A 15,000-nucleotide genomic window follows, 5' to 3' on the forward strand; every position below is an offset into this window, starting at 1 on the left:
AGCGGTTTTGGGGCCAGTCTGTTTGAGCGGTGTGCACGGACAGTCGGGAGGCTATACCCGAATCACGGACAAAGCGTTGGCACCGCACGACAAGTGCGAACCCATCACCATTCCGCTGTGTAAAGACATCCAGTACAATGAGACCATCATGCCCAACCTGCTTCTCCATCAGAAGCAGGAGGACGCGGGGCTGGAGGTGCACCAGTTTTTCCCCCTCGTCAAGGTGCAGTGCAGCCTGCAGCTCAAGTTCTTCCTGTGTACAATGTACGTACCCGTGTGCACAGTGCTGGACGAAGCCATTCCACCCTGCCGCTCCCTCTGCAACCAGGCCCGAACGGGGTGCGAGTCCCTCATGAACAAGTTCGGGTTCCAGTGGCCCGAGAGTCTGAGGTGTGACAGGTTCCCCAAGTCGGGACTGTGTGTTGGAGAGAACACGACGGAGGGAGGAGAGTCGACCAACGCACCTCCCATTGACCGCCCGGATCCTGGCAGTGAGATTGGCGGGGATGGGGACGGGGATGATGTGGATGTGGAAGGTGATGGCACGGCTGGCACCCACGAGTTCAAGTGCCCCCCTCAGCTGAGGGTGACCAAGGGGTTTGATTACAGACTGAAGGTAGGCAGTCACGTGGTGTCGGACTGTGGAGCACCCTGCTACAACATGTTTTTCGACTTCCGTCAACGTGACTTTGCCCGCTGGTGGATTGGGATCTGGTCTTGCATCTGTCTGGCCTCCACCCTCTTCACAGTCCTCACCTTCATGATCGACATGCAGCGCTTCCGCTACCCAGAGCGACCCATAATCTTCCTCTCGGGCTGCTACTTCATGGTGGCCTTGGCCTATCTGGTGGGTTTTGCCTTGCGGGAGAAGATTTCCTGCAACGAGAAGTTTGACCCCTCACCTCAAAAGCCCACCATCTCCAAGGACATGATGTTGCAGGTGGTGACCCAAGGCACCAAGAAGGAAGGCTGCACCATCCTCTTTATGATGCTCTACTTCTTCTCCATGGCTTCCTCCATCTGGTGGGTCATCCTCACCCTCACCTGGTTCCTGGCAGCGGGCATGAAGTGGGGGCATGAGGCCATCGAGGCCAACTCCCAGTACTTCCACCTGGCCGCCTGGGCCGTGCCTGCCATCAAGACCATCGCCATCCTGGCCATGGGGCAGGTGGACGGGGATGTTCTCTCTGGAGTCTGCTTCACTGGAATTTTTGATGAGGATGCCCTCAGGGGCTTTGTCCTGGCCCCCCTCATGGTCTACCTCATCATTGGAACCTCCTTCCTTCTGGCCGGTTTTGTTTCTCTTTTCCGCATCCGCACCATCATGAAGAGTGACGGCACTAAGACGGACAAGCTGGAGAAGCTGATGGTGCGAATTGGCATCTTCTCTGTCCTCTACACTGTTCCTGCCACCATTGTCATTGCCTGCTACTTCTATGAGCAGGCCTTCAGGGAAAAGTGGACAGTCACCTGGCACTCCACCATCTGCAAGATTCCTGCCTTTGACATCAACTGCCCACCACCCGGCAAAGTGGGCTCCAAACCGTGGCCAGACTTCAATGTGTTCATGATCAAGTATCTGATGACTGTGATCGTGGGCATCACCTCAGGAGTGTGGATCTGGACTGGCAAGACCTTCCACTCATGGAAGATGTTCTGGCGCAGTCTCTTCATGTTGAGGAACACAGCATCAGTTGTGTAACAACTTTCTGAAGTGGTTATGTGTTCTATGTGTGTGAACTTATTTTTTACCGCAGAATGAAAGTATTCTCCAGTGTACATTCAGAAATGGGGGGAGGGGGGAACTTGAATCATTGTGTTTCTGACCCACCCCCACCCTCACTGAGATGGTTGTGTTGGTGTGAACTGCTTTGGTCAGCCCTGAATGTCATTGATAGAATGTGTAGACCTCTGTGGAGTATTTAAGCCACACACCACCTGTAGAGTGCATTTTACGGAAATGTCATGATTGTGCTTGTGTACAACCTTATACAGTACACGGTTTTGTATGCTACCTGATGAATGTGATAACTGATGGTCAAGACACAGATGAGATCTTTCTATTTTCTCTTGTGCTGATTTGAAAATGTGGAGATATTCTTGCACAACGTGAATCATTTTCAAAGGGGTATTTCCGCCTGAGACTAATATGAAGTCCTTGTCACTCTGCGAAACATTTGACTTCAAGATAAATGAAAAGGAATTAACAGTCCACAATACGGCAAAACTAAAAATTTTGCAGGTGCAAGCAAGGGTGAGTGTGTGTCTGTTCATGTACATGTAAACTTACAAGATTGGAAGAAATCACCCTCATGTGGATGTGCACATAATGCTTTATTTTTCGTACCAGTAAGCCACCCACCATTTCAGTTCCTTCCCATAAGAAACCTGTGGACAAGGAGGGAATGGAGGGAGGCATGGACAGAAAGAATTTTGATTCTTTCTCCTGAGGCACTGAGCTGCACGTGTCCACTCTACATACATTAACATACATGTGTCCAAGTTTTCGTCAGCTTACATGGTTAAAGAGTGATGCACAATTCTTTCGTAAAATGTATTGATCATTAACTTGTTTCTTACTTAGTAACTTACTTAAGACTGTGACTGACACAGGGTCGTTTCATTCAGACTACTTAAAAAGCAACAAGAAAAAAAGGGAAAAAAAACTACCACTGCCCCTCCATGGTATTCCTTGACAAATCTGCAGTGATTTGACTTTTTGATTATTTTACACCATGTTTTATAAAGACTTTATAATAATGTGGGTGTGTACAGAAGTGTGTGAGTGAGTGTGTGTGTGTACTGTATGTGTGTGTGTGTTTGTGCTGAGTGAGACTGAGAGTGGGTGGGTGGAAATTTTATGTGTGAGCTGATGTAAATGTATGAAGTGGGATTGATAGCAGTGTCACAAGAATGATGACTGAACTACTTTGTTAGTGTCAGTTCAGACACTTGGTCTTGTCAAAAGTGTAACAGTGCTCACACTGATTTTTTTTTTTCTTTTGGTATTTTTCTTGTCTATGAGACAAAAGGGTTATTTCCCTTCTTGTTGATCCCCATCCCCATTTCCCATGCTCTCAGCTCCCCCCTCCCCCCCCCCTTTTTTTTTGTTTTTGTTGGTTGTTTTTCTCTTTGCGTGATGAATTTTATAAATGAATAATTAATTACGTTTATTTTCAGATTAAAAGTGAAACTCTTCAACTTTAAAAGACATTATTAAATATTTGTTTGCTTATTTATGATTTATGTAGAATATATAACACATAAAATTCTCTCACTCTTTGTATTTTTTTCTATTTCTCTTGACAAGAGATAGGTTGCAGGTCACTGTTCTACTACTACTATTACTACTAATAATGTTATTTATATAGCGCTGAATTTTGTGCAGAGACAAATCAAAGCGCTTTTGCACCAGTCATTCACAGCATGCATAACTCTAAAACTGGAAAAAAACTAAAGACAAGGAAGAGGGAAGGGAGGCTATTTTGGGAAGAGGTGGGTTTTAAGGCCAGACTTGAAAGAGCTGAGTGCGGAGACTTGACAAAGCAAAAGAGGAAGTTCATTCCATTTGCAAGGTCCAGAGACAGAGAAAGAACGGCGGTCAACTTTTGAGTGTTTGAATCTGGGTATTCATTAACAGAGTGGCTCTGAAACTGATCAGTGAAGGCAGCCACAGAGATAGGAAGGGGCAGATTTGTGAATACATTTATAACATAGAGTGCTGGATCTTGTACTTGATTCTGTGTGAGGAGTAAGTGTAAGGAGGGACGTATAAATCTTGTTTTTTTTTGTTTTTTGTTGTTTTTTTTTTTACCTCAAACAAACAAGTATAGCCCTTTCTCTCCTTACCCACCCACCCGCTTCCTCTCCTCATTATGTTATGCACGTCATAATGAATCATTCTTGATCAGCAGAGCTGACTTGCATTACATGTGTTTCCTTACATCATAGAGCGTAATAATACATTCTCGATTCAAAACAAAATAGTTATACTGCTGTGCAATGAATTTATTATCAAAATGATTTTATGATGTGTAATTTTTTCCCTTTTGAACAGTATGCTAGTGACTTCATCATTATGTTGGACAAAGTCTTTTCACAAGGGTATATATATATATATATATATATATATATATTATAAAAACTACTTCAGTACAGGAAATTATATCTTTTTAGGTCTCATATGGCCTTGATCTTAGTTCCAGTATTTTATTGCATTGTTGCAGTCATGAAATCAAGACCTTATTAAAAATGAAATATGCACTGAATTAAAAAAGCATATGATGTGTAAAGTTCTCTGTTCTATTATTATAGTTAGTAATACTATATTACTTTAGGAATGGTATAAGTGTTGACTGGGTGTGAAAGAAATCTGTAGTTGTTTGTGGGGCAGGGGGTATCACTGGTTTTGTTGTTGTGTTGATGATTTAAGGATTCTTGATTACTCTTCATTATATTAATTTAAGATTTGTCCGTTTGCATTTTTGTGTATACATACCCGTATGTGTGTGTGTGCTGTACGTAAACTTCCATAAACGTGTTAATTGTGTCCCTACATTACCTGACGGCACATGAAAACTAGGTTGTATTCATTGAATACAACATAATCAATACAGCGTGTCCATCCATACCAAGGGTGCATTTGAATATATACAGAAGTTTAAAAATTCATTTTCACCTTTATTTTTTATCTTTGATTTTTTTTTTACGTTCTTTTTCATTATTGAGGAACCGCAGATCTTTATGCTACATGCTCGTTTTGTGGAAATAACTTATTCTCTAATAAGGCACAATAACTTACATTAGTTTGATTGTTACTGACCGTAAAAACTGACCATGAAAGAAAAGGAACTATTTTGATATCTTTAAAATATGTCATTTGGCTTATAATTTCTAACTAATTATTGGTTCACATTATTAAATTAAGTTTTGTTTTTTTATTATTCTTCATTTTGTCATCATCATCAGGAGTTGGAGAGCATTCACTTTATGTTAAATGTAGTTTGTAGTGTGCTTTGTACAAATGTTCAAGCAGTCCATGTGCAATATTGACAAAATGGCCAAAGACGTTTTCAGGTTTGAAACAATATTTCAGGGTTTTGCTTTGGGAAGAGAACGAAGCTTGTTTTTATTTTTTTCTCTCTATAATGTTCATTGATGTTAAATGTATGAGGAAAGCTGAATGTTGAGTATATTAACCTAAGTTTGAATTACAGCTAAACTGACATATATATTTTTTTATTTGCAGGGATTGTGTGTAGTGTTAAATTTTGAGTAATCATTATGGCAGCAATATTGAAAAAAAAAAAAAAAAAAAAAGAAACCCCAACAGAAACAAAGATAGACCAACAGGAGTGTTGGAACACTCTTTTTTTTCTTTCAGCTAAAAAATACATTTTGTTGAGTCTATACAACTGGCTTCTTCCACAAAGTATTCTTTCAAAAGTTGCTGTTTGTGCTGTACTTCAGTTGCATGAATGAATAACTTTTTTTCTTTTTCTTTTTTTTTCTTTTTCTTTTTTTTGTATATATTCTGTAAAAATGCATTTTAATTGAAATCTAGCATTATGGAAAAAAAAAGTAAAGCAAGGAAAAAATGGTAGGCAAAGATGAAAAGAAATAATAAGCAAAAGACTGAAAGAGACAGATCTTGCCTGTCTTGTCAACTCCAAGGAGTTCCTGTCTCGGAGACAGTGTGTTGTGTCTCTTTCTCTCTATCTGCTCTTCTTTTCCTTCCCTTTCTCCTGCCTGTTTCTCAGCTCACTTCCCAAACTTCTCCCTTTCACGTCGTCTTCTTCCCTTGTGGGCCTGTCTAACACAATTTACATCCAACTTTTTGCTGTCCCCCGTTTCCAGATAAAGCCTACAAGTTTTTTGTTGTTTTTTTTTTGTTTTGTTTTGTTTTTTCTGGTCATGTAACAAGAATTTGTAGCAATTTGAAGTGAGTTTTCACACAGAGAAAAAAGCAAAGCAGGGCTGAAGGAGTTTTTAAAGTTATGCATAAAATGCTTGTAAGTTGTATGTATGAAAGGAAATCCTTTTTTTTTTTCTCCCAACCTTCAACATATCTCTTGTGCAAGACAGATCAGTTCACCCAATAGCACAAGGGGGACAATTTCAGAGTAGATCTATTATGACAAACTTTCTTAGCAGAGACAGATTGTGGTGAGATACTTTATGTGTACAAACACACTTTTTGATGAAAAGAAAATGGACTTTTAGTATAATATTTTAAAAAGCAAGTCTTGTGAAGCTGAACAGAGGAAATACTGACTTCACTATCAATTTTTATGTTGAGACCTTATTTCCTGATTTCTTGACTTCTTTAAACATTTTCTTTCACACTCACTCACACACACACACACACACACACACACACATCTGACACCGACCACCTGATAGCCATGTTATTCTTTTCTCTTTATTTCTTTCATTGATTATTTCATTTTAATTTTTTATGCCCTCCTGATTTATAAATGAGTTTTCAAGTCCTGGTGCTTTGTGATTATTGTGCACAGTTTGTTTAGTAGTTTGTAACGATATGTTTGCAAACATTTTATTTTTGATTAAAAAAAAAAATGTATGCACATTTTTTTTCCTCATCCATATTATGATCCAAAGAGTGTTTTCATGTTTGTAAATTACACACGAGAAGTTGAAGAACGTACATATATATATATATGTCTGAACAGAACATGTTGATTGAGGATTTGAATTTTTTTTTTTTTTTTTTTTTTCATAATTCTGAAGAATGTCATTTGCTGTTGTTGTCAATGTTTCATGGCATGTCAGTCAATTGTTTGAATGCCTTTTTTTTTCTTTTTCATATGAAATCAACCAGCAGTGTGGTGCCCCACAGGTGAAAAAGTATGCCCAGTGTGTGTTTACAAGTTTATGATTGTGTCAGAAAACTAAGAAGTTTCAAATTCAAGCTCAGTCAATGTTTATTTTTCAACTTTAAAAATATACAACTTGTAGTTTTTTTTACAATTAATCTTTTTTTTCTTTCTTAATTTGTTACTCATTATATTTTCTGGGTAGTCAGGATACATCATTGATTACCGAACCAGTATGATATATATATATATATATATATTGATGAATAAGCTGAGTGGTGTGAATATCATACTCATTATAGAGGCACACTGTAATATTTCATGATCCTCTCTTATTCCTTACAAAAAGAAAAATAAATAAAGTAGGAAAATTAGCTTGTAATTGAACGACGGAGATGACTATTACTGATATAATTAGTTATGTCTCTCAGAGTGTGAAAGAGGAGTTGTTTTGTTCTGGTGGCATGTTTGCTTTGAGTGGTGTTGTGAATGAAAGGTAGTGTGAAGGGTGGAAATCTCTCATGATCACTCATGTTAATGCTCTCCTCTTCATGATTTGATAGCCAGTGCCACATTAAAAGTTTTAGTTGTGTTATATATACAATCTATGAATAAGGAACTTTAAAAAGCACCAAATTTAAGACAAAAGTAATAATGTATCACATTTGAGACCTCCTTTAAGTGTGGGATCAGAAACACAAATTCCAACAATAACTGACTGAATAAGAAAAAAAAAAAAAAAAGAAAAAAAAGAAAAGCTTCTCCAACCAACCTACTCCCAAGAAAAGAAATGAAATAGATTAATGAGATAATGATAAAAAATCATGTTTTGAATTTTTTTTAATTATAATACAAATTGTTTTCAGTAAATGCAATATTCAGCATAAATCAGTTTGTTCTTTTGATCTTGAATACTATAGCCAGCACAAATCACAGTGTTAGAACATAACAAAGCAAAAAGTAATATTAAAAAAAATAAAAATAAAAACAAAAAAAAAAAACTATTAAAAAAACCCACTAAAAACAACTGTGAAACAAAAACAAAACATCAAAGACAGTGGCATTGCTTTATATTTAAAAAAAAGATCTATGGGTTGAAGTGTGAGGAGGTGTTATGGAAATACTGTGAAAATTAATGTGCTTTTAACGGTTCACAGGGTGGTGATATCACAAGAGACATGTAGAGAAAGCGCAGAAGGGTACAGAGAAGAATTGGAATTAGTCTTCATATTTATAACTCACTCATTCTGGTAGGGATGGGGTTGGGGGAGAGGTGGGGCATGGTGGAAGGTTGTGTGGAGTGAAGACGAAACAGGTCATTTAACAGATAAAAAATTACGTTGCACAGTTGAGTAACAGTTGCACAATCGATGCTATGTTTCGTTTTCTTTTTTAATTTTTTTTTTTAAGTTCATTAATGAAAACTACTACTACTAACTACCATAATTCATTAAATAAAAAAAAAGAAAGGAAGAAAGATAAAAATGAGTGGATCCTGTGAGAGGGGACTTCACTTGAGTTTTGACCGAATGGTGTGTCTTGGTGGCAGCAAGACTGGCAATGTATGTGGAGGGATCTTGTGAGAGGAGACCCAAAAAGACTGTGTGGGGTGTCTTGGTGGCAGCAAGACTGGCAATACAATTTTTATTTATTTACTATTATTTTTTTTTAGCGCTGACTGGTAGGCCCCACTTTTATAACAGCGACATAAGAATCAGAGGGTTGATTGTGGTCGCTCAACGGAAGAAGAGACCACTGGTACTACAGGTTCATTGTTGAAATGACTACTACTATTACTGCCACTATTACTTCTGCTGCTGCTGCCTTCACTGACAGTAACAACGTGGCCTCGTATTAAAAAAAAAAAAAAAAAAATTACAAGAAAAAAATTGCAGTATGTTGACCTATTTTCCCACAGGCGTTAGCCGAATGGCGGTGAGCTCACGTCATTGTGAAGTGCTTGTCATTGCCTTTCTGTACTTGACAAGTATCAGCACACCGACAGCTGGGGGATACAGGCTGCAGAAGAGTGAAGGACCTCTCTCTCCCTCCCTCCCCCATGCCCCTAACCCCCTTTCCCCTCGTTCTCCTCCCTTGCTCCCCCCGCCCCCCTTCCCTTTCTCAGCATGCTTCACAAAGACAACCCTTTCAATGCACGCTGGTGTCGCTTTACATATAAATCATATCTATATATTTCTGCAGTACGCTGCTGTATCGCGGCCGGTCGGATCGTTGAAAACGAATATGATCGTGTGTCGCTCTGTGTACGTGCGTGTGTGTGTGCGCGCGCGCGCGTGTGTGCTTGTGCGTGTGCAAGTGCGCTCGTGTGAACAGCGTACAGTACAAGATTATTTATCGTACAGTGGTGAAGAACTATGTTAATTTTAATCACCTGCGACTCGTTTTCGACAAGAGTGCGGGGGCTAAGACAGTTTATGAATGAGCATTTATAAGCATTATGATAGAGGATTCTGTCAAATATTTAAGGATAGATTCAGTTGTCAATTGCAATTGAAAAGCAGAATTGGTTGATGATATTAAAACATGTGATGAAATAACTGGAGTAAGCACAAGAATGAAAGAAAATTAAAATGACGATCAGTGTAGCACATGGAATTCTGGAAGGTGGGATGATATATACATTAAAGATACAAAATGAACGTATTCACTTATGAATATATAAACACACGGCATATGTATAATTATGTACTTTTTATGATGGATACGAGGTGTGAGTGACGTCCCCTGTGGCTAGATAACAGGGTCACCTTTTCTTGAGCAGAAATGGAAAAAAAAAATTTTTTTGCAACACAGTGAGATAAATGTTTGAATACAGTCGTCTTTGATTGCGCAGCAACGTTGACGAACGTTCTCCAAATCGATTTCATGCCAATAACATTAATTATTTGCTTATTTTTGTATCAGTATGATGTATTTCGTTATTTGTATTTCTTTACTTTGTGTTTATTTTTTTCTGTTAGGGATACCTGCCTCTCCTCACCCCACGTGTGTATATTTTATGCCATGTATGGATCCGTGTGTGTGTGTGTGTGTGTGTGTGTGTGTGTGTGTGTGTGTGTTCTATTCGCCTGTGACATACTGCAACTGTGCTAGAGGGACTGTGAAATTTGAAAAAAAAAAAAGAAAAAAGAAAAAAAAAGAAAGGAAAAAAAGAAGCCTCCATGCAAAACAAAATATACGGTAACCTGGTGAGCTTGATTTTAATAAGATTGTCCTCGTTTTCGTTTGTCCTTATCATTTACCTCCTGTCTTGTCCGTGTCCGTGTCCATGTCCGCGTGGTTAGACTCTTGCTCAGTTCGCTTGCGGAGTCGCGGGCTGGAGAGAGGTCTGCATGGTGTTTTTTTATGTTGGACACAAAGTGAATCACACAATATGGGATCGTCGTTCACTTTTCTTGTGACCGAGGAGAACTTGCTTGAACTTGATTCGATTAACCAAACTTGACGATGGTGTGTTTGTGTGTGTGTGTGTGTGTGTGTGTGTGTGTGTGTACTACAATCGCCATGATGATGATGACTGATGAAAAGAAATAGAGAGAGAGAAAAGACAGTCTCGATCGTTTGACTTTTTCTTTTTTATTCACATGTATAATTATAATATTATGATGAACAGTCCAGCGGAGAGTCGAAGTTCATCTTGTGCTGAACTGTGCATGATACATGCTGCATTGCATTCATGTGTTGGATGGTATGCTACTGGTCGATGTGGAATCACGATAATGGCATTGCAATGATCGGTTCGGGAATGTTTTCCATGTGTCAGAGGTCATTATTTTGATTGTCATGGAAGCTCCTCCTCGATCCTCCTCATGTGTTGCTTTTTATGGCTTTAAACAAAGTTCAATGGTTGATGAGTATTACTTTTTTTTTCTTCTTTTTTTTTTTTTTTTTTAAAGATGTTTGGAATACATGTATGTGCGCGCATAGCTTGTTATTATAGGATAGCATGTCCCTTTTGAGTGACTGTGTGTGTGTGTGTGTGTGTGTGTGTGTGTGCACGCGCGAGCATGCGCGAAAGTACACGCGTGTTACCATTTGTGTGTGCGTGTGCGGCTGTAATAGGGTGCATGCTGCAGAATGGATGCTTTGAAATTGCCACGCTCTTGAGTTTGAGAAATGAGGGCAATGAATGATTTCTTGCTTTGTCATTTTTCCCATTCGGTTTTTTTTTTTCTTTTCCCCAAATACTTTGCATGTGTACGGTGTGCGCGCGCGCGCGTGTGTGTGTGTGTGTGTGCGTGCATGCGTGCGTGCGTGCATGCATGTGTGTACGTGAGTGCGTGTGCTTGTGTATATATGCCTGCATTGGAGTGTGCGTGGTTGTTTGAGAACGTCAACTGGCGCGAATGTCTTGTGGCGAACGTGCTTACGAAGGTCGGTGTGACCGAGCACGAGCTAACCGTGTGTATGTAATCGGTGCGACTGAAATATTTATAACAAAACAATGTACAATAATGCGGACGTTATTTATGCCTCGTGTCCGTGTGTTGTGTATGAGATGTACAAAGTGAAGTGACTGCAGCATTTTTCTGTATCTCGAGAGCACCATACATGTTAATTAAGGATGGCCTGCTCTGCCTGTGAGAGGGAGAGAGAGAGAGAGAGAGAGAGAGAGTACGTTGTGCGTGCATGCGTGGTTGGAGAATGAAGCATTGATTTGTTTACAGAACATGAATGAGAACTTATATATATATATATATAAATATTAACATGTCATAATACTTGCTGTTCGTTCGCTGTGCAGGTGTGCATCCGTGTTTATTTTTCCATTGGATTTTTTTTTTTTTTTTTTTTTTTAATAGTAACCGTTTCTGTAATTAGTCATGTGCATTTAGAGACTTGATAGTTGACATCACAGATTTGGCTTCATTAAAAATGCCATGTAAATGAAGACCGGCGTCTTTTTGTGCGTTGCTTTGATGGGATGAGAGGTTTTTGGTTTTCTTTGGTTTTGGTATTGTGTTTGTAGGGTGTGCGGGGTGGATGGGAGAGATCCTGTTCTTCCTCCCTTTTCTCCTCGTCTTCATTCTCTCACTGGGTCTCAGTCTCACAACTTTTCAGTCAAGTATATATATATATATATATATATGTGTGTGTGTGTGTGTGTGTGTGTGTGTGTGTGTGTGATCAGTTGTTCACTGTTTTCATTGGAATTGTATGCCGTGTATATATATTGTGCTGTCCAAAAGAAGTTAAGGCCATATATATATGTATGTCCTCTTGAATTTGGATATATATAGGATTGAATGAAATGTCATCATTTATTGTAAATGATAGAATTACTTCACTTCGCTTTATATATTATTTAATTAATTTTTTGTTGTATTTCAACAAAGCAACTAAAAAAAAAAGAAAAAAAAGGAAAGAAAAAAAAGGCAGAAATAAAACACCAACAACAAACACACATCCCTCCCCCAAAAAACAAGAACAACAACAACAAAAACAAACAAAACAAAACCAACATCAAAACAAAAGACAACAAAACAACAGCAGCAGCAACAGCAACAACAAAACAACAAAAAACCGACGGATATCTAGGTTCGCGTGCCTGATATATATATATATATTTTTTTTTTTTTTTTTTTTTTTTTATCATTATTTCTATTTTTTAGATGGAACTGCGGATGAGGTGGGCGGGGGAAGGGGGTGGGGGGGCTGGTGGTGTTGGGATTGTTCGTTACCTTGTCTTTCTTCCTCTCTCTCTCTTCCTCTACCTCCGCTCACTCTCTCTCTCTCTCTCTCTCTCTCTCTCTCTCTCTCTCTCTCTCTCTCTCTCTCTCTCTGTGTCTCTCTCCCTCTGCCCATTGCACGAGACGCGCAAATGTTTAATCTCGATACTGACAGAGTGGGCGCCAAAGCGAAATCTTGAGCGACGTTTGAGATAGTAGTAGAGAGACAGAGAGGAGATGGGATGGGTATGGGGGGAGGGCGGTGAGGGGGTACGGCGGGGTGTCTCTGGGGTAGGAAGAAGAAGTAGAAGACGAAGGAGAAGAAGACTGATATGAAAGAAAGAGAAAAAAAAAAGTTAACGGAGAATCTTGTTTGAGGGAGTAAATAGATAGATAAACAAAACAAAACAAACGCACTTCTGATTTTATATGTACATTAATGAAATCAACAATGAAGTTACTTGTAGTTTATCCCGTTGATTAGGGCTTAATATGAATAATAAGTATATGATTTATTTGCTTGTTCATTCGTTTCTAATTTGTATTATACCAAAGTTCACCTTGTACATTTCATCATAGGTCAGACAAGAAAAAATCAACCAAGAAGTCAATATGTATGATTAAATGTGTTAGAATGAATGAATGAATAAATATATTAAGATTCACCAGAAAGGTTCAACTGCGTGTAACACTTTTTTTTTTGTCAAAAGATAACATTGTTTTCTTTATTTCTTCAAACTTTTTTTTTTTTTTTTTTGGTTTGTTACACACACACACACACACACACACACACATGTGGAAGAGGAAAGGAAGTCACAGAAAATGTGCTTTTTCGCCTGAGTCTTCTTGTTTGTATCTTGTTTTTGTTTCTTCTTTCTTCTTTTTTTTTGGTCTGTATTACGGATATAATATTATCATAGATTGGTTAGGGGTCAGATGTGTTTTGTGTGCGCACTCGCGCGTGTGTGTGTGTGGATGGGGTATGTGTGGGGGATGGAGGGCGTCGGACGGACGGGGGTACCGGTGAAATAGACCGGGTTCTACGGCTTAGCGGCTAGCAATGTAGTGAGAGCGTCAGTTAACAGTGCTGCGACAACATCAGTGTGCAACACTACTTAGCAGGGAGGGGCATTAGTTTGCCTGCGATACTCTTCTTTGGATACTGCATTGCATTGTGTGTGTGTGGTCATCACTTTCACATGGCCTCGTGAGGACACCTGGCCGCTTTTGGTATATTCATGTGAGGTCGTTACTTACTTTTGCAATGTAATGCTGATGCGTGGATATCAGCAGTGCTATTGGAACATCGCTTCTTTTTTTGTCTGTTTTTTTTTTTCCAGGATGTCATTTTTGCCTTGTTGTCTGGACTTTGCAGTGCTACGAGGACATTACGAGAACATCACTTTACATCGCTGTCTGGACATTACTTTGCATTGCTGTCTGGACATTACTTTGCATCGGTGTCTGGACATTACTTTGCTGTCTGGTAATTACTTTGCATTGCTGTCTGGACATTGCTTGACATTGCTGTCTGGACATTACATTGCTGTCGCTGTCTGGACATGACTTTACATTGCTGTCTGAACATGACTTTACATTGCTGTCTGGACATTACTTTACATTGCTGTCTGGACATTACTTTACATTGCTGTCTGGACGTTTCTTTTGCATTGCTGACTGGACATTACTTTGCATGCTTACTGGACATTACATTGCTGTCTGAACGTGACTTTTACATTGCTGTCTGGACATACTTTGCATTGCTGTCTGGACGTTACTTTGCATTGCTGACTGGACATTACTTTGCATTGCTTACTGGACATTACATTTGCTGTCTGGACAATTACTTTGCATTGTTGTCTGGACATTACTTGATATTACTGTGAGGTCTTCACTTTACTTGCTATGTCTGGTAATTACTTTACATTGCTGTTGTGGACATTACCTTTACTTAGCTGTCTGGAATTACTTTGCAGTGCTTGTCTGGACATTACTTTGCATTGCTGTCTGGACGTTACTTTGCATTGCTGACTGGACATTACTTTGCATTGCTTACTGGACATTACATTGCTGTCTGGACATTACTTTGCATTGTTGTCTGGACATTACTTGATATTACTGTGAGGTCATCACATTAACTTGCTGTCTGGACATTACTTTGCATTGCTGTCTGGTGATTACTTTGCATTGCTGTCTGGACATTACTTTGCATTGCTGTGTGGACATCACTTTACATTGGTGTCTGGACGTTACTTTGCATTGCTGACTGGACATTACATTGCTGTCTGGTAATTGCTTTGCATTGCTGTCTGGACATTACTTAATATTACTGTGAGGCCATCACTGTACCTTGCTGTCTGGACGTTACTTTGCATTGCTGTCTGGACATTACTTTGCATTGCTGTCTGGACATTACTTTGCATTGCTGTGTGGACATTACTTTGCATTGCTGTGTGGACATTACTTTGCATTGC

At 39.3% G+C, this 15,000-nt stretch overlaps 1 protein-coding gene across 1 annotated transcript in view; it reads left to right on the plus strand.

Moving 5' to 3' along the window:
- Window positions 1-4,081, plus strand: part of LOC143294002 (frizzled-2-like) — a 4,404-nt gene extending 323 nt beyond the window's left edge. Inside the window, exon 1 of the mRNA XM_076605398.1 lies at window positions 1-4,081. This exon is cut by the window's left edge and continues 323 nt beyond it. Coding sequence (XP_076461513.1) covers window positions 1-1,702 — 1,702 coding nt within the window. The 3' untranslated portion in view covers window positions 1,703-4,081.
- The last annotated feature ends 10,919 nt before the right edge of the window (window positions 4,082-15,000 follow it).

This window comes from Babylonia areolata, chromosome 1, assembly GCF_041734735.1.
Source record: "Babylonia areolata isolate BAREFJ2019XMU chromosome 1, ASM4173473v1, whole genome shotgun sequence".
NCBI classification, from domain to species: domain Eukaryota; kingdom Metazoa; phylum Mollusca; class Gastropoda; order Neogastropoda; family Buccinidae; genus Babylonia; species Babylonia areolata.